The sequence below is a fragment of the Odontesthes bonariensis genome, chromosome 10, assembly GCF_027942865.1.
Source record: "Odontesthes bonariensis isolate fOdoBon6 chromosome 10, fOdoBon6.hap1, whole genome shotgun sequence".
NCBI classification, from domain to species: domain Eukaryota; kingdom Metazoa; phylum Chordata; class Actinopteri; order Atheriniformes; family Atherinopsidae; genus Odontesthes; species Odontesthes bonariensis.
Genome location: NC_134515.1, coordinates 18,903,273 through 18,928,070, shown reverse-complemented (window position 1 = coordinate 18,928,070; position 24,798 = coordinate 18,903,273). Strand labels below are relative to the sequence as shown.

General features: G+C 40.7%; 2 protein-coding genes across 2 annotated transcripts; one reads left to right on the top strand and one right to left on the bottom strand.

Moving 5' to 3' along the window:
• Nucleotides 1–2,646: 2,646 nt before the first annotated feature.
• avpr2aa (arginine vasopressin receptor 2a, duplicate a) lies at nt 2,647–19,749 on the top strand. Its single transcript, XM_075476693.1, has 7 exons — nt 2,647–2,981; nt 4,045–4,103; nt 9,372–9,751; nt 10,535–10,780; nt 11,018–11,164; nt 12,147–12,702; nt 13,933–19,749. Exons 3-7 carry the CDS (start codon nt 9,374–9,376, stop codon nt 14,130–14,132), a joined length of 1,527 nt encoding a protein of 508 aa, XP_075332808.1. The 5' UTR covers nt 2,647–2,981; nt 4,045–4,103; nt 9,372–9,373; the 3' UTR covers nt 14,133–19,749.
• A 352-nt stretch (nt 19,750–20,101) lies between these two features.
• Nucleotides 20,102–24,507, bottom strand: ssr4 (signal sequence receptor, delta). Its single transcript, XM_075476694.1, has 6 exons — nt 24,322–24,507; nt 23,995–24,113; nt 23,829–23,903; nt 22,161–22,250; nt 21,975–22,040; nt 20,102–20,784 (listed from the first exon to the last, which is right to left on the bottom strand). The coding sequence occupies exons 1-6, from the start codon at nt 24,371–24,373 to the stop codon at nt 20,680–20,682; spliced, it is 507 nt and encodes a 168-aa protein (XP_075332809.1). The 5' UTR covers nt 24,374–24,507; the 3' UTR covers nt 20,102–20,679.
• Nucleotides 24,508–24,798: the final 291 nt, after the last annotated feature.

Sequence of the window (24,798 nt, the reverse complement as noted above, 5' to 3'; positions counted from 1 at the left end):
GGCTTGTCAACTCCTCAAAACTTGGAAGCATACTTTAATGTGTAAAATCACTTTTATGGACATGCAACTGCAGCATTCGCCTTCAATAAACGCCTGGTGCTTAAAAGCGTGGTTTCGCCCACATGCCAACAGTTTTCACTCTTTTGGCGTTTGAGACTTTTGTCCCTAAATTTTCTGTCACTACCCACCGTTGTGACTCAAAGTTCATCAGCATCAACATTTTGTTTGCCAAAATGCAGCAGTATTTGTCTCAAATACGAATACAGTGCTCCTCTTTCTTCTGAGAAAGATAGAGGAATGTTCCTGGAAAAAGACGTTTTCACTTATATTTCAAAATGTAATTTGTGCCGTGAATAGCACACATGAAATTCTTGTCATTTTTACTGAATTGGGCTTAGGGTAAAAAAATAGAAAAATAAATGACTTATATGGATCCTGTACTTCTAAGGCAAGTTACAAAATATCTATCCACAGAGGTTTATTGCAGTAATTTGAACAAAAACCTTTTTTTCCAGCTCAGTGGCTACTGTGAGAGCAGTAACTGCATGCCTGAAAGAGGGATGGGATGTATAATTTTAAATGTCAGTTAAAGTTTTGCCAAAGTGATTCATGATTAAAGCGTCTTATGGAAAAGAGCCCTGAAAAATAGCTTTTCCTGGTTATCAAGGATCCGCACAAAATAAATGAACCCGGAATTCTTCTTTGCTCCATTATTCAGGAGTCTTTTGACAGTTAATGATTCTGTCAGATGTTCTTCAACTTTTCTCTTTCAGCTTTTTTTGTCCATTTGACGAAACATTCATTTTTACGACTCATCTCTCCGTGTTGAGGTTGATGCTGGCCAAAAACAGTCTGTAAAACGGAGCAAGATGAAGCTAAACATTGAAAAGCCTAACAACACCTCTCTACAAATAAAGAGGTCCCAGAGAGAAGTCTTTGCAGAGGAGACCCCAACTTAGGTAAACAGCGGTCACTTTTTATTTCTGGTACAAATAGGAGCTGAAAATAAGCTCCAACATGTGTGAGAATGCTCAGGCAGAAATCTCAAAGGAAAAAAAGTTGTTTTAGATTGAGACATTTAAGGTTTCCATATTCCTTTTAAACTTAAGTGCTGCCTTGTGACGGAACATGATGAGCAAAAGATGTTCCACCTGATGATGGATTATGACGATTCAATTTGGGAGGATGTGTTCTAATACAAATATTCCATAGCGTGCCTATGAGGTTTTGTTGTCCTGGCCTGAAGAATCTGGACAAACTATTAATTACCTAGCCGTTATCCATTTGAACTGATTTAATTTGTCAAGTAATGCCTTTTTCACTTTGCTGCACTCAGATTCTCCCTTCATCTGCTCTTGGTCATCAGTTGTCATGTGTGGCTGTTAAACAGGCAAAGTGGATTAATCCTGCTGCTTTACTGCGTTGTAACAAAACGTCCTCTAAGACCGGAGGAGCCTAGATAATCACATTAGAGTGATTCTCAGGGAACTCAGTCCCAACTCTTTAGCTGAGGACAAAATGGTTTGACTGAGGGAGGCAGATCATGTGAACCTGGTGGCTTCCAGTGGGGAAAAGGGCCAGGTTTTATGACATCATGGGACAATCCAATGTCTGCTGACCAGGGATCAGTACCTTTGGGCTGGACAGACAGTGTGCCCCGTAGATAAACCATGCTGCCATGTGTGGCTCTAAGTCTGTGCTGATGGGCGGGGGGGTAAACTTTAATCATGCTTTAAAAATGTCAATGAACTTCAGTTTGCTTGATACTTTGAGTTTCACAGAAAAACCAAGAGTAACTGACAAATTTTGTTTGTCAAAATACATCAGGGTACATTGCCAGTATTTTCCTTCTTGGTTATTCGTTCGTTCTTCAGGTCAAAGTGTGCGCATTCAGGTTTCTGTGAGCACAGGGCTACATTAATTCCCTAGGTGCACACCTTTGAGTGCTTGCACGCATGCCAACAGTATTTCCTTACCAATATCACGTATGTGTGTGAGAGAGACAGGGGGAGCGTTTTAACATTGGAATTGAAAAACAGCATTTTTTTTTTCTTTATGGTCTAACCTTCTGTGTGTACTCCAAGGGCGTGACCTGCCGCTAGCCCGGCTGAGTCAGCCAAACGGCATTTGTCATTAGGTGTAACTGATCCGGCCCTTGTCCTCCAGCAAAAAAGCAGATAGAAAGGCAAAGAAGTGCATAACAGGGGAAAGCTTGGTGTCAAAACACAAGCAGTGTGTATTAATGACTTAAACAGGGCATAAATCATTACATGGGGAGGTGGGAGGAGGGAATGTGCTTATCAACCTTCTCTTTGGTTTGTCACTCTCACAGACACACTCTCACAAGGAGGCACACACAGGTTTGAGAGCATGCAACACAGAAATGTGCACACGCACATGCAAAACACATGCACATGCAACACATGCACATGTATTGACACAGTTGTCGCTGTGTGTTTCTCTCACACACGTACACATACACACTTCATAGATATGTGTAACATCCTCTCTCCACTCCTGGCAGCAGGCTCCACCCTCAGTCCTAGAGGACAGGCTGGTTGACCCAGGAGGAGGAGATAGCTGAGGAGGGAAGAGGGAGGGGGGGAGCAGACGGAGCTGAAATTCATTTCTGCTGCTGGTGTTGGAGGCACAGCACATTGCAAAAGCATATTGAGGCCGAGAAAGGACCTGAGACACACATGGCTACTGAATGGATTACTCTGATAAACAGATGTGAACTACAACACAGAAGGGCCAATATAAAGGACTTACACAGACCTTGCAGAACTTCTTTGGGACACTGATCAAAAAAAGAGTTACCAGGGCTTTTTTTTTTTTTTTTTTTTTGTCCTGACAGATTCATTCACTCGCCAGCTGATAATACCTTCAATGGAAAAACATGGATTGACAGAAGCGATGTGAATGTTTTGGGGCAATTTTGGCTTGTTGTATTCCAACTGCAAAACTGAAGTAAATCATAAGTGAGTACACAAAATGTATTTTGCCAATATTAATACGTTTGATGAGCATCACTGATATATTTAAAATTATTAGGATTTTATGTCTTTACTGCGACCCTTGTAAAAACATCCAATCATGGTTCTTCAGTGAGTGCATTGACTAAAAATGCTTTGTAGGCCACCGGTCTGAAACTTGTTCACATTGTATTTGCACAAATTTGTTTACTGAACGATCTAGGTCATCCCTCCATATGTTTATGTATGCAAGAGAGAAAAGTATGGCGCTCAAGCTCTGAATGCAAATCTGAATGTTTTTGATGGTTTTAATCTTTTCATACATTTCCACAATTATTATCATCAACACTGACATGATTAATCTTATGATATTCAAATTGGTACTTTGCTTAAACCTTACAATTAATTTGGATTTAAGATCAAATTAAATAAAATGTTTGTGTTTCAATTTATAATAACATTTACAAAGAAGAAAAAAGAAACATCATACTTTACTTAGACAGTGAACCTGTAAGACTTTTTTTTTTAAAAAAAAGGTTATGCTCAAGATATAAATCTTCTTCTTGATTGTATATTGCATATTTTAAATATACATCAATATGCATCATTTGAAAATAACTTTTTGTTAGTTTTGTACTTTGAAAAGTAAAACTACAGTTTCTTAAAACGTTAAATGTTGATTAGTAACAGGCTCAGCTACATTAATATTTAGTCTTTACCTGCATATTTTACTTCAAATACTGAAACATTACAGTCTGCTGATTTATCATATAACAGACCTTTAGTTTGTGATAAAATAACACTATTTAGTTGCAGGTTGTATGCACAACTTTCATTTCTAATCTTAACATTTGAAATGTTTTGTTATGACACAGTATTCTAATTGGACGTGACTAATCTTGATTGGAAGCGTTTTATGGCAGAGCCGCACAAAGAATGTGCACCTCTAAGTTTTTCCGTAGATTAAGAAAAGCTTAAGGGAGCTGTCAGGTTGTTAATGTGATCTGCTCTTGCATTTAATATTAATGGACTGTAATGATGACTCTCTTAATGCTTCTTTGTCCTGCAGCAAAACAGAGCAAGAGAAAAACACACACATGAGTAAGCCTGCCATGCACTGACAACAAGGTAGGTGACAAAGGCATATCCTCACCTTGGGATGCTCTTGTTTTCTGTGCATGCGTGGGGGTTTTGTGTGTCTGCTTCTTTACAAATATGTGTGTGTCCTTCCCATGTTTTGAAAGGAAAATCAAAGGTCTTTAGATGACAGAGAAGATTTGTTATTGCTGGTTGGATGAGTGTGTGTGGTGCGCATAAGTTTGTATCATCAAAGCTCGTTGATTTATTGCTCGACTTTAGAGGAAGATTAAAATGACAGAGCAGGTCATTATAATGCAATATTTTCCTTGACATTGAAGCAATAATCACAGGATTTTCTCTCTTAAATTGTGTAGTTTTATGACACAGCAGTTTGTCAGTTTCCAAACATACAATATAAATGAAGCTGTTAAAGAAAATCTCTCGAGGTTGTCAGGTGAATCAACAAACCAGTATTTGGCAGTGACTAAGTGCAGCAGGCTGGCTTTGTTCAAAAAGGGATTTTCCAGTCATTATTGACTTTTTCTTCTGTCTAACACAATCTAAAATATGCACAAAGTCCCTTATGTAATTGTTGCCTCCACCAGAAAAATTATCCTCATCATTATGTTATGGTCACAGTCAGCTCAGTCTGGTTTCTAATAGGAAATCATTTCATCATGTGGTCCAGACCTGACCAGCAAACCTCCAGGCGTGTTTCAGTTGAAGTAGTAACACGGCAGCCAGCTTTCCACGATGCAGGGGCAGTGCCCTAAATTTTACATCATGTATTGCTTTATAGGGCACAGGCTTGTTCGTAGCGTGCTAGTTAATGATACATAACAAGTAAAACAGTGAGTGGTCTTACGAACGGGCTTTATCAGTAATGACAAGAGGACTTGGACCTTATTTAAAACCAGCCCCTGTGAGTTCCTGTGAGCATGGAAACAAACTCACTGCCATATTTGTGAATACAAACTCAAGCAGCAGAACCAAGGCACAACACAGCTGCAATGTCGGCAAGTGATGACTTTATATCAGTGTGCAGTGAGGTGTGGTCCCCTATTATTAATATCTAATGGGTTGTTTGGGCAAGACATAAGCAGCAATTTGTGATCACAATCACATACTGACAGAGGGGAATACATTTGGAATAGAGAGATATGAATCAGATTTTTTAACGAGTACAGCAGCTGCTCCGTACAAACTGAAATGCGTAAATATATATAGTGTCCAGATGTCATTGAAGTGAGTCATTCAGAAGGTGAGTTTCTACTACATGTGTCTGTTTGCCAGTGGGGATCTAATCCACTGATGTATGGGGGTTGAAAGCAAAAAGTGGGATTATAATTTATTTATCATCGAGATGAAATGCCAAACAGCTTCGGTGGCTTCAAATGACTCATCTGGGCCTTTACCGTGTAAGAGTCTATTGATCAGTGTGTACATATTAAGACGACCAGCATATGCTACACACAGTGGTATGCTTGTTTCGTATGCTTAGTCTGAGTCATCTTGGATGCTGATTGGGCCAGACTATTTTAATCCTGTTTCCTGCTGCCAAAGTCTATTAATGAGGTTGATATTTGAAATCAAACAAATATTAATAAGCATATCAGAAGCAGTTTCCTCTGCAACTTTGATCCTTAATGACAGGGAATGGTTGATTGGCTGTGAAAGATGGAGGAAAATGATGAGGGGGAAAAAATCGAAAAGACTAAGAAGAGAAGAATAGAGAGGGTATTAGCAATATGCTCTTTTTGTTTACACCGGGCTGCTAATGAGGATTGGGATGTCCTCAGTGATCAGGCTGGTTCAAACCTGATCAACAGAAGTGAAATCAAGGGGCTGAGAAGCCCAATCAAGACAGGCAGGAAAATGACTGATCTTTGATTGCGTTCAGAATACATCACCAAGTGTGTAAGCACCTGTTTGTTGTCAGTTAGAAAAAAAAAATCTTCCCTTAAAAGACTACCGCAAAGATTTAGCAAGGCTGAGCACGTTTATCACAAGTTCCCTTATACATCACAACTAACCAGATTCCTTGTTTCGAATGCATTTTGAACATTTTAGTCTGTGATTCTTCACACCCATCATTTCCTTTCATTTCACACAAAGTGTCAAGAACCACGCTCATTCCCGAAGATGTTGACTCCGTAAAATGTTAATAAGAACAGAATACAATCATTTGCGCATCATTAAAACAAATTTTTTATTTGAAATTTGTTTAAAGACAGCAGTCAAATGTTGATTGATCTTGATTTCTAAGATGATTTTCAGTTTAATACTAGAATCAAGTTTTTAAAAAGTTGGGACAGCAACTAAGTTTCCAGCTATGCATCATCGCCTTTTTGAGGATTTAAAATGATAGTACTTTTTTCAACCAAATGTGCCAAAGCACGCCTCTTTAAGACATTTGGTACTTAACTTAGGATGAGTTTAAAGGACTCTTGTTTGAAAATGGCATATCTGGAACTTGGTGTAGTTTCCAAAGGGAATGGCCAAAACATGTGCAAGCAGCTCGAAAGGTTGACTGAGATTATGAAAGAAGCAAGTGCCCGGTGGCTGCGGTATTTTTAAAGCACTTCAACCACCTGTATCTCTCATCCCTGAGGCCCTGTGAGTTTGAGCTCCGTGTGCGGAGAGCAGTATGAAATGAAAAGGACATGAAAATGTATGGCTGCGCACCAGTTTGCATCTGGAAAAGAAAGCATGTGGGGCTGGTGGAGAGGGTGCCTCCATCATTAATCAGACTGAAAGCTTTAAAATAAAGAGGGGAAGCAATGTAGCGGACAAATTCCTAAATGCAGTGTTTACAGTCTATCCAGCAGATATGGGATAATTTGTTCTTTACATTAAGCTAGTCAGACAGATGGGATTGATGGGATGTGCTTAGAATACATTAAACAGTATCCGGCACAGTCCTGCAGACACGATGTTCCTTCTGAATGTAGCGTCAGTTTAAGGAGATTCCTCCTCAGATATGGGATACAAGGACCAGAAGTTTTGAGCAGTGCATGGGTCTCCTGTACAGTAGCCACTAAGCAATTTAAAGATAATCTATTGGATGTCTGGGTGCACAAGCAAGGCTAATGAGGCTGGAGCATTTAGAGAAACAGACAATGTCCTTTGAGAGTTCAGTAACAATAGAGATAATTCTGAATTTTTCAGAATAACACTTAGATGGTCAAAAGATCTGCCAGAAAGGAGGATGTGCCGCACAAACTATTTCAAATCAACAGATCACCCATCCATCCATCTTCTATACCCGCTGAATCCATCGGTCGGGTCGCAGGGGGGCTGGAGCCTATCCCAGCGGGATCGGGCGAGAGGCGGGGTACACCCTGGACAGGCCGCCAGTATCAACAGATCAATAGACTCTAATTTATTATTTCATCTCACTTCACTGAATACATTTTGGTGACATAATTTGATATTACTGTAATACTGGATTCAGGTCTATAGGCCTCAATTATACCTCATCTGCACAGAGGCATATAGGAAAAAAAATGTTTTACATCAGGAGTTAGTCCCATGGGCAGATATACATAATGAGATTATTTAGGAGTTATGAAGGACCACAGCAGCTTTAATAAATCCTCTCATGAATTATGCTATAATTACAGAGAAGGGCACAAGGCACCTTAGATCCGACAAAGACAATGCTGGGAGATTTTCTCGTTGAAAAAAAGGCTTTGCCGTCCAAACCCCCTAATTAAAGAAAAGTAATGAGCAGATGATAAGAAGGAATATTACAGCCTTTGATCCAAATGACTTCTGGATGATGCCAAATTTTTGAGAAACATTCTCAAAACCTGGCATGGGTGGAGAGACAAAAGCTGTGCTCTGAGAAATGGTTTTGCACATATCCTTTCACCCATATCTCCACATCCGTACTCAGTGGAGATGACCAGCTGGCCTGGTCTGTCGTGCATTCATCTGCATACATTCCTCTGGCAAATCCATTACGTAAAGCTTGAATTTATTATCCACCGTGTTATCTCATGCACCCATCAGTGAGTGCACCAGCACTTGCAAATTGGTCATTAGGTCTAGACGTACTAGTGACAACAGCCTCATGATGGCTTATTAGTCACACTTGATTGCTCTTTATTATCACTATACTTTCATTCCTATTTTTAGATGTGGAAAATTTCCAAGCAAATATTCCGTGCAACACGTACCTAACCACTCCTTGCTCATGAGTCAAAATGATACCTTTGTATAGTGTCAATCAACTCACTATTCTTGATAAATAATGGCACATAGCCATCTTTGGAGCTATATTTGTTCACCTCCTTATTCTTTATTTCATAATCCTACATTACAAGATGTATTCTTTTTCCTTTTATGGGATGTTTATTTCCGCTGCCTCTCACTCTTCTTTCATCGCACTGCATTTTTCCTCACAGACTATATTCTGCATGCAGTTTATTTGACCAAGACTGCCCCCAGCAACCCATGACTCTGTTTCTCAAATTGTCGTCTCATTCCAATCAACTCTCTGTATTTTTGAGGCATTTATTTAGAGGCAAGGAAAATAAACGTACAGTTTATTGAGATGGAGAGCGAGTGTGACATGAGGAAGAGAAAAAGAAGGCTGGGATGCATGAGAGAAAACTGCGAGAACATGGAACGTAGAGGGTTAAGCATGGGATGAGAGCGATTATGAGTGCAGAGGTGAACGAAGGAGATTGGTGGGATAGAGTGGAGAGCTGTCAATTCAACCTTGAGAAAGTTTGAAAAAGAAAATAAACCAGGCTAAAAATGCGTCAGAAAAGAATGGGAAGCTTCGAGAGATGAACAAACAGACAGGCTGAAGAGTTATTAAAAATTTGGAGAGAGCACCAAAGCACAACAACATGCAGCATGATTGGTACAGTGCCCTTCATTACTTTTAATCAAATTTGATCAACTTACTCAAGAGAATCTATTTGTAGGGCTATGTGAAACTGCTACTGATGCTCTAATGACACATTTCCTGTGATCAAACCTTGTACCAAAATTTATTTTTATAAAAAGGCCCAAGGGTTTTGTATTCTCATCAGCACAATGAGTGAAAACATTAAGTCCAAAATTACTCAGCTGACAAAAATAGATTCAGTTGGGGGGAATTTAATAATGAGGTCGAGGAAGATACTGATGCTGTGTTAAAGTCAAACAAGTAAAGTGCTTGTTAATGAAAAATTGAAAAATGAAGCATGTGCATAGCAAAATCTGAGCATATGCAGTGGTATGACTGTGCACCCATTTGATTACTGCTTGCCATACTGCATTGGGCGTTGTTTGGATTTTCCAACAATAATTTGTGTCTTTCAGGAATGGAAAGCATCAGCGCGGAAACAGACTGGGATGGGTTAGAGCTCTCTTCCCTGAGCTTCACAGGAAGAAACAATTTCTCCTCTTTGTTTGTGTCTGAACTGAACTCATTCAACACTTCTCACAATGGGGGGTCCCTGTTCGGGCTCTTACCTGAGAACGGCTCCAACTCTACACCTAACACCCTACCCCAGCCCCGGGTGAGGGATCTGGGTCTGGCCCGGGCTGAGATTGCAGTTCTCGGGATGGTGCTGGCTCTTACCACGCTGGGGAACAGCTTTGTGTTGTGGGTGCTGTTGAGGAGAAAGAAGCACAATGCGCCCATGCACCTGTTCATGGTCAACCTGTGTGTGGCTGACCTGGTGGTAGCTCTCTTTCAGGTCAGTTCACTGATATTGCTTAAAGCAGTATTAGGGCAAAAGATATGGCAACATTTGACAAAACATTTAAATCAGACATTGAAAGTCGCATTTTTTAAGTTGGGCGACACACTAGAACATTGTTACATTCTAAAAGGTAGTATTTTTTCTTTCTATTTCTATTTATGCATTTTGGAAATCACTCACTGACAGCCAAGAAAAACTCTAACAGTGGACGGGAAAAAAAACTCCACATTTGCGCAGAAGAAGGCTTTTAGGTCAAGGGGTCTACTGTGATAACTGCCCTTGTTTCGGAAAAATTGAATGTGAACCAGTTTTACGTTTACAATAGTAATGATTCATGCACAGACAGTATGAACATAGATGTCATGGTCAGTTATGACAATCATGATGAAGACTATGTTTATTCCAGATCCCTCTTTAACTTAACTGGGATGAGATGACTTGTGACTCTTGACATTTTTATTGTCTACCGCCTGAAATTTGTTGTGCCATTTAAAGGTTATTCTTATAAAGCAGTTCAAATGTTAATCAACTGTACTGTGTTGTGTTAAATCATACAATTTCTAAATGAGAATTTCAAAATAACAATATGAGTCTATAACACAGAGAAATAAGCTATACCAGACACAGGTAACAAAGGCAATACTGAATATCACTAGATTCATCCTTCAATATTTCTTCTCTGCATTTCTGTAAGATATAGTAAAAAAAAATAGATATATTCTCCATTGTGTGAAAAGCAACTTTTACTGATTGTGTGTTTTTTTAATCTGTGTCCAGGTTCTTCCTCAGCTAGTATGGGACATAACGGAGAGGTTTCAGGGGCCTGACTTGCTCTGCCGATCCATCAAGTATTTACAGATTGTGGGAATGTTTGCCTCCTCTTATATGATAGTTGCCATGACAGTCGACCGACACCATGCCATCTGCTGCCCTTTGCAGGCCTACCGTGTTGGGGCAATGTCCCGCTGGAACACCCCTGTCATGGTGGCCTGGGGCTTGGCATTAGTCCTTAGCATACCACAGGTGAGGAGTAGTGAACACAAACAAAACCTTTCATACACAAAACACAAACACACGCACAAATAAAAACACACCGTGAAATAGGAACTGAGCAGGTGTTCACACCCTGATTTCTACAGCAGAGCTCAAGATGTTGTTCTATTTTTAGCTTGATGACGTCACCACAGCTCAGGTGAGGCTCATTTACCTTATGCTATGTCTGTGGGTGTGTTGATCACCAGTTTGTCTTGTGTCTTTCAGGTGTTCATCTTTTCTCGCTCAGAAGTGGCTCCTGGAGTGTTCGAGTGCTGGGGTCACTTTGCTGAGCCATGGGGGCTGAAGGCCTATGTCACCTGGATGACTGTGGCTGTGTTCCTGCTGCCCGCCCTGATCATTACCATCTGCCAGGTAATACTGGTTGTACTGGCAGTTTCTCTAAGTCTACTGATAACAGCATTACATCTCATGGCAACTTTATCCAATAATGACGCGAATGGCATGAATGAAATGCAGGGTGCATTTGGCAGCTATTGTTCAGTAACCCATGGGGCACTGCAGTTGGTGTTATGCCGTATCCCATGGTAGACAGGCATTCTGGGCTGCTTCCCATGTGTCCTGCTCTATTTAGGGAAAGATATTTTCAGGGTCCAGCTATTTCTCCTAATTAACACAGCACTTGGAGGTCCACTGCTGAGATGGCTGCCCACTCTGTAAACCTCCTGCCAGGAGGAGGAATGTACCAGATCTCAGCCAAACTAAGAATCTGTGACCCCTACTTTTAATATCACATTTCAGATAGAGAAGCATATTTTGACATTTTTCATGAGAGTGGAACAAAGATTGAAAATGTCCTGTATGAAGTAAATGTAACAGTTTCAACAGACTCCACTGATTCTATCCAATGTATTGTATTGCTACACGGACTGGAATTGTGTATTAGACAGTAGTACTTTTTTAAAATGTATATAAAGTTTTTTATTTTTTTATTTTAAAAGAAAAAAAATAGATAAAGCTGCCAGAAACAGACAGGAAAAAGAAACAATAGCAAAAAGCGTGAATCACAGATTTAAAGGACTCATGTACTGGGTCAAGAGAGCCTCACAAAACATTTTTCAGCAATAAAATTTTATGGTGGCTTATCTGGGCCGTAGCAGGATAAAGTGTTTAGTAATGTTCCATAAAAGTGTCTGACACTGGTTTATGGCTGAGGGTTAAGGCCAGTTCATGCTGCCTTTTGTCAGAAATTTCTTGTCAGTGTTAAACTGAATTATCTGCCACACAGACGAGGATCCGAAATTGGCTTGTGTGAGTCATAAAACTAACCTGTGAGAGATAGAAATGTCACCACATTAAACTGCCCTAAAACTATCTTTATATCTTTATCTTTCAGATACGAATCTTCCGCGAGATTCACAACAACATCTACCTGAAGTCAGAGAGGATGGTGATGGCTGAGCTGAAGAAAAGTGAAGTCCTCTTTCGTTTCCACAGCTTTAAGAAGGAGGATGAGGGGGCCCGGGAGAGGGGGAGGCAGGCATCCAGGGGAGGGGGCAGGGATGGGAGAGGACAGCTCTTAAAGGGTGCAAATAACAGCCCACACAATAACATACATAACAGCCAAGTTGGAGAGTGTTACGACTATGTACCTTCTGCTATTCAGTATAGTAACTGCCATGGGGGACACATAACAACAACAACAACATCGCCAGGGCAGCAGCAAACCCTGAACAGCTCAGATTTCCATGAGTCCCGCAACAACTCGCCACGCTGCTCTCTTGATTATGCCCACCCTCAACCTCCTGCCACTCCACCTCCAAGCATTACAAAAGCCATGTCCAAGACTGTGAGAATGACCCTGGTCATAGTGTTGGTCTATACAATTTGCTGGTCGCCTTTCTTCATCGTCCAGTTGTGGGCAGCCTGGGATCCCAACCCTCCAGACCAAGGTCAGTCACGAATACTCTGTATTGATGCAACATCCACCTATGTATGCAATTCAACCTTGAATAAGCAAAAAACAAACAAACAAAAAAAAAACAACCACAAACATCGGTGTCATCGGAATTTCAAGTGAATCACTGATGTTGTTTTTCCTAGATGGATTGAGTCTCCTTAGCCCAGTTAATCCCTTTAATTGCCTCGGATGGGCAAACCTAACCTATTTTGCAGTGCTGGAAGGCAAAAGCTAAGTGTTTAGGCTTGGTTTACAACAGCAAGCCCTGATCAGTGTTGTTGTCCATCGTAGTGAGAAAGGATCCCTCATTACTCCAAGCATCATTCCAAGAACCATCCATTATTCCAAGAACAAGCTCCAGCTCAGATGTGGTAACAGTGAGTGAAATACAAGGTCAAAAACAATGTTTATTTTGACCTACAACCAGGAACCTCTGGATCACATCTCTCTGGCCTCTGTACATTTTGGCACACAACTAGCATCTGTCCATGTCTTTACTGGCAGCCGCTGATGAGGCAACCAAAGACGACTAGTGTTGCCTTAAGTTGTGGTTGACGGTACGTACTGAGTGGGTGTCGTCTTATGTGAAGCGAAAAACAGACACTAGAGAACAGCAAATAACCTGTTTATTTCCCTCGTTGATTTTGCAATGCAGTCGGATGTTGACATTTCATCTTCACTGATTTGTGCCAGCAGCCTGAACGCATTGTTCAAAATCACAAGTGGACACACAGGACAAGACGTGCAAACTTGTACGCACAAGACAAGAGCGCATGCATATACAAAGCAACCAACTGGCAACCAGCTCCTCATATAAACACACACACACTAAGCTGATTTATATCAGCTTTTGTTTAAAATAATCTTTTTGTTATCTACCGTCCTCTATTGGGTGCAGTGAAATAAACTTATTACAAAGAAGACTTATTAATAGAAGTAAAACAAAATGAAAAAGGAAGAATGTAAGGTTTTGTCCCTCTGGGATATTTATAGTGCTGTTGCGCTTTCGAAAGGAAATCAAGTGAAAAACAATAACTATGAATGCTTTATATCCAAACTAAATAGTTGTACATATTCATGTTTGTTTCCTGAGAGAAAACAATGAGCCGTAAACTGTGATCTGTCCTCACCTTGTCCTCAGCTTCTCTCTTTACGTGGAAAGTAATATTTTCACAAATATTTTTCTTGCATTCATCTCTTGATGTCTGTGTGTCCTCTGCAGGAGTGGCCTTCACTATCCTGATGCTTCTGGCCAGCCTGAACTCCTGCACTAACCCGTGGATCTACACGGCTTTCTCCAGCAGCGTGTCCAGAGAACTTCAAAACCTGCTACACTGTCGGTCACGACTTGGCAGGCGGGGCTCCCTGCCTGACGACTCCACCACCACACACACCTCCACCGCCAAGGACAACCTGTACTGACAGAGGCAGATGAGACGGAAACATTCACACTGAGATGTGCTTGGAAGTATATGCATGGGAGCACACGCACTCGGTGCAAGGACGTGCTGCTGCACACAAATCTCGCCGCTGCCGCCGCCACCTACAGCATCACAGCTTGAAAACAGCCTGACCTCCACCAGATGTTTGCAGCGACAAAGGACAGCTGTACTGTCAGCAGGACGTATATCTGTAATCAACTGTCTGCTCCACCCCAGCTGTAAGGAGGGGTGGCATTGAAGATGTCAACACCATTTGCAGTCAAGCCCTTCAGTGCATTTGCAATGCAAAATGACCTGGAAAGTAAAGAGATTTTCACCTCAGTAGATTTTAAGTTGGATCTTGTGCAGTGATTCGTGTTAGAAGAAAAAAAAGAAGAAAAAAAAACAAACCTCTGGCTTTACTCAGACATAGCAGAGCACCAAGAATGCAAGGGTGGATTTCTGCATTCATGGCCTCATGGCATGCCTAATGTACAAAGCAGCAGACAAAGTTATGAGTGTAGAGAAAACTAAGCAGCATTAAGAGAGGATGAGACAGCTGTCGGGCTGAAAGCAGACAGGGGATACCATGAATGTCACAGCTGCAGGAGTGGTCCTGAGAAAGCTTTGGCTGAAATCTAATAATGTGAACAACTTTTTCATATCAAAAATAGTGGATTAAAAACAGATGTTTCAGGATGAATTCATATTCAGTTTAGTCTAAAGGATTGGTCGGAAAGATGGACGCAAATTCACTCTTGGCGATGGTGCAAATGAGTTAGGACACAGCCGCACGAGGAGCTGGAATTCTGCGAATCAACGCGCCGAAAAACTCACACCCACGAACATAGAGGAGTGACAAAGAACAGAAAAACAGGTTTTCCATTACTAACTGGGACGCAATTATGAGACTGCATTTTGTGCGAGGTGCAGTGTGTGATACACAAACATTACGGTATGTTGAAGACACGGGGAGGAAACAGACATTCAGCAACATTCCATGTGTAGTAAAAATAATGTAAAGTATATTTATTGAATATGTGTGGCACATTAGATATTATCACAACTTATGTAAAAGCTGAATGTAACTGCAATGGTCAGGTGTTTAGGAGAAGGGGGGGGCAGTCACACCAAAGATTTTCTAAAGCTTAACAGGTCTTAACAGAACAGATAAAACATACTAAATGTTGAGTGAAACTACTGCACGTCAGCTAAACTGCAGATCTGCTTAGGAAGAAAACTTCATATCAACAGTGAAAAATCTTCAGTCAAGACTAAGTGCCTGTGATGTCAGTTAGATGTTTTTAGAGGGGCCTCGCTCAGCAGGTTAATCTTCAAATGATGTCAGCCAAGTTTTTCTTCAACAAAGCTACCATCAGAGCAGGGATCATAAGATATGTTATATCACACCATGAGCCCACCCCCCCCCACCCCTCTCCTCTTCATCACCTCATCTATTGTTGTATAGAAAAGAAAAACAGACACACCCATATAGATTTATATATTTCAGCTCCTGTTACTGTCTTTCTGATGCAGTTTGATGCATTTTCATCGATGGAAAGAGTTAGTTATCATGCCCCACAACTGCACGACAAACTTAATATTATGACTTTTTTTATTGTTTTGTTGTTGTTTTTTTGTTGTTTTTTACTAAATATAACCATATGTACCACTGTACAACAGTAGATTTGATGAATCTGTGTTTGAGATCAGATTAGAATTTACTGCATTTTGTCGACTACCCATTTCAGATGAGATGCTCCTGATAATAAGTTTGTTTTGTTTCATGCTGTCGACTCACACTCAGCCAGCTCTGAACATCCTTTTTTTTTTTTTTACATCAGAGAACAGTGTTATGTCAATCTGCAGGACAATACTGGGATGCTTTCAAGGTGTCTCAGGAGTGCTCGCCTGGGTCGAAGGAGCAGCCTCACCTCTTCCTCTAAGCGCACAAAGTGTTTGGGCCTCCAGCACGCCACTCGGCATTTTCTCCCCAGACATAAGCTCCCTACTTTGATTCTCTGCCAAACAAAAGACCACAGCAAAAACATCCCATGTCTCACTTTTGTTATATCAGGAAATAGATGAACTTCTCCTAAACCTTCGGGAGTGTTCCTGTATTTTTCCTTTCTCTGTCAGGAAGTTGAGAGGTCAGAAGATGATTCATCTGCGCTGAAAGGGCCACACTTAAGATACATCCAGCTTTTCAGATCAATGCGAGAGCCTACAGCCGCCTGTCATGTGCATTATGCTATCTGCAGGGCTATTAGTGAGCATTAAAAGAGCTTAACAATGAATGTATTCCAGTAGATGGAGAATTTGCTGACACAAACACAACTAAATATCCACTAAAAATAGAGGCATCATTGCCGGTCATTTCCTTTTGACTGGTTTCCTGAGGGTAAAAATCTCTCAACTGCTGCTATAACTGCAACCACCATCATTCCTATCTTAAACAAAGAATATGATAGATGGCCGGTAGGCAGGTCACAATTTTTCTCTAATCATATGTGATAGTGTGGGCGTGTTTATGTTGAATGCTCTTGGTTTCCATACTGCAGGGCCGATGTCTAAACTCAAGGTCACCTCTTCATTACAGTGGGGCAACATTTCCTGCCAGGAATGAAATAAATGACCCAGCGTTTTGGCTGTCACAAGGACAGGAAAATAGGGCATCTTGTGTCTTTAGATCAATTTAAGGTCAGCAAAGGAGTACAACCAGTGGCACTGAGGAATGACAGAACCCTCTGGCCTTGACCACAGTCAATGTAAATCAAGCCCGGAGCTGGGAGCTCTACCCATGTGAGCAATGGGTGTGCATTGCTTAACTCAAGATCGCTCCACAGACCCGATGACTGCTGAAGCTGCCGCTAAGCTCGTTCCAAGACGACTGGAGGCATATCTGGCCTGGACCAACTTACACAACCAGCTTCAGTGTGTGTGTTGGGGAGGGGCAATTACTCATTCTTTATAATGTTAAGAGGAAGCCGAGGAAATACGATAGCATTATCATGACTTATCAAAACGTTCTTTTCCTGCATCTTCTTTTCTCGCCTCTGAATTCTTTTGCATCCTCTGTGGGATTTATTCTGTATATAGCAGCAAGTTTGATTCAACAGTGTTCACCTCGTACTTTGTAGAATACAAATTTACTGATTCAAGAGCTTTGTTTCTGAGGGCCATTTGGGGTCAAGGTTAGCCTTTATCACTCTCTGCCACCTGTTTTTTATTACTCGAAGTATCGTTGTTTTTACACCTCAACATGCCCCTGCAATTTCTTTTCTTCATAGTAAAAACAGGCATGTGCACTTGGTCTGATAAAACCTATTTTATGGGAGCTCATTCAACATGCCTTCACAGGATTTATGTGCGGATAAATGGTTTGTTGTAATGCGTCTGCTCATGTTTAACCTACAGTATTTCATGGCTGCAGGCCAGCTCAGGCGTGCGTGTCAGTGACAAAGAAAAGCTCAATACCACTTGCTGACCTCCTAGTGTGAAATGAAAGGTCTCTAATGATGAAGAAAAAGACTTAAAGCGATTCAAATAGAGAAAATTGAGCAGATTAGAGGATGCGCAAACAGGACCCGGAAGAGGGAGATAATGGATCAAAAGGCACAGAAGCTTAGATGTGACTGTAAGTTTATTCTTTCCTAACTTTATAAGATAAAAGAGCTGCACATCTAACACGCCTCACTGTGCATACTCATCCATGAAACAACCAGAACAATAACTGTTATTGTAGAGAAGGAAGCAGGCGTAGAAAGTGTACTTTTTGATGATTGAGTTAGCCCATAGAATAACGAATAGGAAAAACAATGCTTGTGATGGACTGTAGACAGAAAAGCGTGACTCCATGTGAGAATCATTTGTGAGACGCCAGTTTCCACATTGTTGAATCCCACTAAGCCCATCAGTGTCTGCCCCCGGAGTTGGTGTTTTATACACCTCTGTCCGAATGTTTTTTCTCTGCTTCACAGCACAAACACACACTCGCGCGCGGACTCCTCTACAGTTGCTCTTTTTTATTTTTTCTCTTTCTTTCTCTTGGACTCGTTGCTGTTAACATCTATCATCCAAAATCTTCAGTAAATTTGCTTCGAATTTTCAGGAAAACTGCTAAATTTAGCAAAGAACATCTTTAGATTATTTTTCTTTTTAAATCAAAACGATCAAGTAATTGTAACAGACTAACACTGGATCAATTATTTCTAATGGAGTTCCAAATATTGAATATATTTAGAGTGAACTGCAGTTTCAGATAAAGCCTGTTCTTTGAAGTCAATATATTAGATGTGTTACAAGTTACAAGAAAATCTGATGAAGTATTTTAGAAACCAAAACACTAAACTGAAAAGGGGCAACTCTTCCCTTGTACTCCTCCTCTACAGTTATTCTTATTACATAGTAAAATGTTTTGTCTCATGTTATAATGAAGATTAGATCTTGAGATGTATGCAGTACCCTAAAAAACAAACAATATTTTGCATTAATAAATCCCAATTAAACCCTGTTTTGTGTAATGGTTCAAACAGAAACATATATATGAATCATATAAACTCCATTCATCGCTAAGGGGGAAGAAATTATGGCTTCGTATTTCAATCTTTATCCTCAATCATTGGCACTTGTGTGTGGGTTGCAGTCATCCACTCTGAACTGAATCACAACAAAGAGGAGGACAAGTCTAATTTCAACACTAATTCAGTGGTTTCTGACTGTTTGTGCGCTCCATTTCTAACCATCCACCCACAGATTAATAGGTGACTCCATTAGAAGGTATCTGGATTCACTCCTGCACGTCTTCCCAGAAATAACCCACATGTCTCTATTGTCTCCTCGCCTATATATGCCAAAGGAAACAATCTGAGTGCTTACATTAATGGTGTGTGTGTGTGAGTGATGACAAAGCCATAGAAAAGCAGACATCTGGTAAACATCCTGTGTTCTTTTACTGCACACAGTATTTATTTGAGGAGGTCATGTTACTAAGTGTACAACTCTTGCATTAGTCTCACGGGGCAGAGCGAGAGGTGTGTGCTGGTGTGGCGAGCAGCGAATGTAAACGTGGATTTGGGACTCGCGCAGAAATAGACTTGCTAAGTTTAAATCTCTCCAGCAAAGTAGATGACCTCAGCACAAGTTTGCTTTTACTGCCGACAGGATGAAGGTGACAAACTGAAGAGGAGGTAAAGAAAAACAAGTGCATCATGCAATGTGTTGCTTTAAATTGGCAACAGCCTGCTCTGAACCTGTAAAAATGTACGTGTGATCTGTCAAGACACTTAAAACACAGCACAGAGCTGCCACATGGTGTTCAACTGGTGGCACCGCACTTCTGAAGTTAGGGAGGGAAAAACAACTACAGCAGCTGCTCACTGACAAAACACATGAAACATAATAAATATATATATACACACATATATTTATGGTGGTGTGCTCTAAAAAAAAAAAAAAATCATTTGAACTGTTAGCGTGCTGCTGTGTTTTAACATAGATCTCACTTTCTAAGAATGCTGGGGGGGTGTCTTGGTGACAAAAATAGCCATCATGTCGAACTGGAGTTAAGCCACAACCTCCAAGCTTAATGTGTTTATAGCAACTACCGATACAGTACCTGCATCCAAAACATTTCCATTTATAAATAAAGTATAAATCTTCATAGAGGTTTTTTTGCTTCTCTTTTTTATTTGGGATGGAAAATAGAAACTGCAGCTCTGAATAACAAGTTTCCATCTCTCTTGCAATTAGTCTGTGAAATATAAATCTGCTTGGATGTGGTTATCACTTGATCTCAATGAGCTCAGGGAACTGTTAAGACACTGCCAGTTTAAGGCTGGCAAACAAAAAAAAAAAAAACTCCCATCACAGCTGACATGTGTTGCCTTGGAGAGAAAGGTTGTTAATTTTCCAGTTCATCTTAGAGAAAAAGGAATTTATAGAGGCATGAACCAAGACATTACACAGGAATTATAACAAGCCATTTATTAATTTTCCTGGAAGAACCATGTCAACGAAGGCCTGCTCAAACCAGCCAGCGTAGTCACATAAATGGCATTTTATGTGTGGAAGGCCTAACGCCGCAGGTGTTCAAAACGTCTTCCCAACTCTCACTCTGGCCAGTGTACCCACACAGAAGAATAGTCTAGCCTGGATGAGTCTACATTGTTTAGGCAGAGTCATGTTGTGTACTCACACAACATGACTAAGTTTGTTTTCTTTATTTATAAAGTCATGTTTTTTTGGCCTGATTTTTAAAAAAAGAAAAACAAGTCCATTAAAAAGGACATGACCACTTTTCACAAAATTAACCTGAAAATTAGAAAAAATAAAACTGATCACACACAGACAGTCTGAATTTATGACAAAAAAAAAAAAAAAAAAAAAAAAAAAAGAGGAGGCGGCTACTTTTGCTTCTTGCCACGGAGCACAAAAAGTGGAAAAATCCCGCTGGTTTGGCTGCAACACTGGACGATGGATTGGTAGTTGAGCTCCACCAGAATTCAGTCTTTAATGATCCTGTGGTCAAACAGTGACTGTGGATCAGTTTATGCCTGGATGGTGCCCTTGGCACTGAAGGCCATGTAGTAGACCAGGATACCAATCAGGGCAGCTACCACCTCAGTTGACACCCATGGGCCGTTCCACGCACCCTGCAGTAGGGATATTGGACGAGAAAAGAAGAAAAAAAAGAAAAACAATCAGAGACCATATGGCAATGTAAACAGTGACCAACCGCCCCCCTCTGAATGATGTAGATCTTAAATGAGCAGATAACTTGATTTCTTTGTGACTTGGAAAAAATAAAAATAAAAAAAAAATAAAATAAAAAAAAAAAAATCAATGACTTTTTTACCAAAATGACAACAAACTAGCCAATTTTATATTTTAGTGATTTTGTTCGAGGAGAATAAACAGAACATACTGCTGCGTAACCTCATCCATTCATTCCGAAGCTACAAGTGAATAACAGAGTGACACTGATGCAGTGAGGGCTTTGTTTAATACGAATGTAGGGAATCTGGTCATGAATCAAATACTTATTCCAGTAAGACTCTTGCGCTTGCTGATCCCTTGTTTAACATCCAGAGCAGCTAAAAGCTTTGTCTCTAAATAATAATGTCACTTAACCCGACACACCAGATGGTCCATTTCACAGAACTATCTGAGAACTGTTCAGTAGCAACTGCACAGAAAAGCAGGCCCTTTGCAGGCGATTAGATGAAGCATCCGCCTATCAACTTCACAAGTAAACTTCAGCCAATCAGATCAATGAATACGTGCCATTATTGTTGTTTGTCACCTAAAACACACCCGTAGATACCAATATTTTACACCATTTGGTTTGAACAGTTGCATTTTGGCCAAAAATTTACATCATGGCTTCTGGATTCTATTGCGATCGTGGTCTTTGGAATCTCACAAACATCCAGCTGCTTTGAACGTAAATCGTCACTACAGTTACACAATGAGAATACATTTGTAGGGAGAGTAATGAAGCCTCGAAAAGTTATTCATTTAAGTGGATCATTCAGTTTGATGTTCAGACTTTTTGTGGTATAATAGAATCACTTGTGCCACAAAATACCTGAAGTGAAAAAAAAAGGAGATATTTTTGGCTCTTCATCTAGTAAAGTGGTCATGCATGTTAGGTTTGTGAAATCATGTGCGGGAAATGTCTGCCACATGATGAGAGATGTTAGACAAGAAAGTACATCCACTAGCTGGAGAATCCTAACAAGAAGTCTAGAGATGCTGTAACGGTCTGATGCAAAACTAATAACTGCTAAAATATCCTGAGTGCGCCGTGAATGAGACTGAACCCTGTCTGTAGGAGACTCACCCTGTGGTCAATGTTGACAGAAAAGAGAGGCTGAATGGCATTTATGTCTTCATTGTTTCTCTGGGCCTGGAACATATGAGATGCAGATATGTTATTCCGATTGAAATCCTGTTATTTATAAGAAAATAAATAATTGAAATTTTTTTTTTTTTTTAAAACGACGATCCAGAAGGATCAAACACTAACCTTACGCAGGGAGCTGTAGGACTCCTCGTCGAAGAATTTGACCTGATATGTTCCAGAGCTGGCCTGTTTGTGAGGAAGACTCCAGGATACCTGAAAGAGTAAGACTTATGTTGAGCTGGTCCTCTCCCCCATTGAAAGCATCACTTTTTTTCCAACAGTTTGGGCGGGGGGGGTGTTTTATGGTTTCATGCACAAAAGCAGAACTGTTGTCTGAACTTTTTTCAAGTATCTTATGGCTGATCTACACTCAAAAGAGAGGAGAAGAGTCAGTCAAAACTGAGTTTAACAACCAGAAAACTATTTTATTTTTAAGTTTAAAAAAAAAAAAACTGTTAATATGGCAGCTGACTATCAAGCTCAAAACTTGAAAGGGTTTATATCTGACAAGCTTAGTTTCAAAGTACACTCACTCTTTGAAAGCCACAGTCCTTTATCTATTGTTTCTCTACTTCGTGGATACTCAGGTCACTGTTTTGGCTGCCTTAAATGCCATTCTGCACCTTCACTGATAAGTTTCTGCTAGTAAAAATCAGACCTCAGTAAATGCCATCTCCTACCAGCTACGTTTCTGCTCTCTAAAGCCATTGTGAGCTGGAGCTCTACTACGTCCACAACCTACAGCAGATAGTTAACTGGTTTGTGTCCTGCAACACCGAGCTAACCAAGGCTGCAGAGCAAAAGTGTTATTAACTTAAAGTGATACTCCGGAGTAGATTCAACCTGGGGTCATTTGAACCGTGACATCCAGCCAAGTAGCCCACCCGCAGTTTTTTCGATATTGGCTGAACATCAGCTGAGTTACTGAGTTATCCCGAATAGCTTTGTACAAGGGTTAATGGATCCTGGTCCGTATCTCCAAAATTACCACACTAAAATCACATGCCATGACACCAAACTTCTACAGTAGTACAAATATGGTCTGTACTCACCAAACGATGCATTTGGAAGTTTGAAAATAGTCCAGGAGTTTATTATTATCAACACAAGCCTAATAGCTTCTCTGCAGCTAAAGCTGCGTCGACGTCACTTCAGAGAGCTGGGAGCTTCAAAGTAAGATGAGGGTTGATCTACTACTGTAGACAACAAAGTATATGCTATATTCTACATGTTTTTTTATGAATTTTTATGTTGTAGAGTTGTGAAGTTATTTTATCAATGGAGAAACTGAGCAGCCTTGCTTTGTTGTCTACAGTAGTAGATCAACCCTCATCTTACATTGAAGCTCCCAGCTCTCTGAAGTGACGTCGACGCAGCTTTAGCTGCAGAGAAGCTATCAGGCTTGTGTTGATAATAATTAACTCCTGGACTATTTTCAAACTTCCAAATGCATAGTTTGGTGAGTACAGACCATATTTGTACTACTGTAGAAGTTTGGTGTCATGGCATGTGATTTTAGTGTGGTAATTTTGGAGATACGGACCAGGATCCATTAACCCTTGTACAAAGCTATTCGGGATAACTCAGTAACTCAGCTGATGTTCAGTCAATATCGAAAAAACTGCGGGTGGGCTACTTGGCTGGATGTCACGGTTCAAATGACCCCAGGTTGAATCTACTCCGGAGTATCACTTTAAGTGATCAAGCACTAACCAACCAGTTTTCCAGCACTACTGAATAAGATACAGCGAGAGAAAGTTGTTTAAGCAGTGGCTGCATGTGATCCCATACCTGGTATTTGCCAACATCCTGACCTCTGGTCACAGGGAACTGTCTTCCATTGACATCAGCATACAAAGTCACACTCTGGAGAGGGCAGAAGCAAACATCAATGAGTTAATCACTCGGTGGCATCAACTACTGCTCCTACTTTGTGTCTGGTGTGCTGTGCGGTTACCTGTGCTCCGTTGGCACAAGCCAGGCTCAGTTCAACGATGAAGACGGACTCGGAGGAGATGACGGCGTCAGACGTGGTGTAGGCCGACGGAGTGATGACTGGGTCTGTGCAGCCCTCTCCTGTCACCACAAAATACAGACCTGAGCTTAACTAAATTCTGAGACGCACATACATCAACTGAACAGTATTAATAAATACTACACAGTTCACATAGGGTTTAAAGACCAGGGGAGGCGATATTATGAACTCAGTACTAGCTAAGGCTGATTAGCATTACGGGATAATTAACCTTAGAAAATCTCCTTCCCCGGTTCTCTGCCCACCTACCCGAACAGGCGGCCACCAGCAGCGTAAGAAATGCAGCTATCCGGATCATCATGGTGTCTAAGAGGTTTTATATTTTCCCTGAGGTTCAGCTGAGGAACTATGCTGCTTCTTTCACGTTGACTGAACGAAGGAAGTCCACCTCAGCTCACCGCTGCGCCACGTCTGCGCTTGCGCTGCAATGACGTTGACAGTAGTGCCGCTTAGGACTCTGGGAAAAATGAAGTGTAGACACGTCATCTGAAAGGAAACTGAGAAATATACTCTAAAAAGTCCCCAAATCCTTTAATAAATTATACACTGTGGTAGATGGCATCTTTTAAAGCGTTCTGTTGAATAAAACACATTTCAAGAAACCTTAAAATGTTTGCCTTGAGCAAACATAAAACTCACACAGAGCACATTTTTTTTAAAAAGCACTCTTGGAATTGTTAATTACCATAATAACCAGTAATGTATCCATTCCATTTTGGTGCTTTA

Bases quoted from the DNA above. Each gene is read 5' to 3' on its own strand.
- avpr2aa (XM_075476693.1), top strand. From the start codon at position 9,374: ATGGAAAGCATCAGCGCGGAAACAGACTGGGATGGGTTAGAGCTCTCT. The intron at 11,165-12,146 runs GTAATACTGGTT...TTTATCTTTCAG, and splicing joins TGATCATTACCATCTGCCAG to ATACGAATCTTCCGCGAGAT. The intron at 12,703-13,932 runs GTCAGTCACGAA...TGTCCTCTGCAG, and splicing joins TCCCAACCCTCCAGACCAAG to GAGTGGCCTTCACTATCCTG.
- ssr4 (XM_075476694.1), bottom strand. From the start codon at position 24,373: ATGATGATCCGGATAGCTGCATTTCTTACGCTGCTGGTGGCCGCCTGT. The intron at 23,904-23,994 runs GTAACCGCACAG...TGCCCTCTCCAG, and splicing joins CTTGTGCCAACGGAGCACAG to AGTGTGACTTTGTATGCTGA. The intron at 22,041-22,160 runs GTTAGTGTTTGA...CATATGTTCCAG, and splicing joins CCTACAGCTCCCTGCGTAAG to GCCCAGAGAAACAATGAAGA.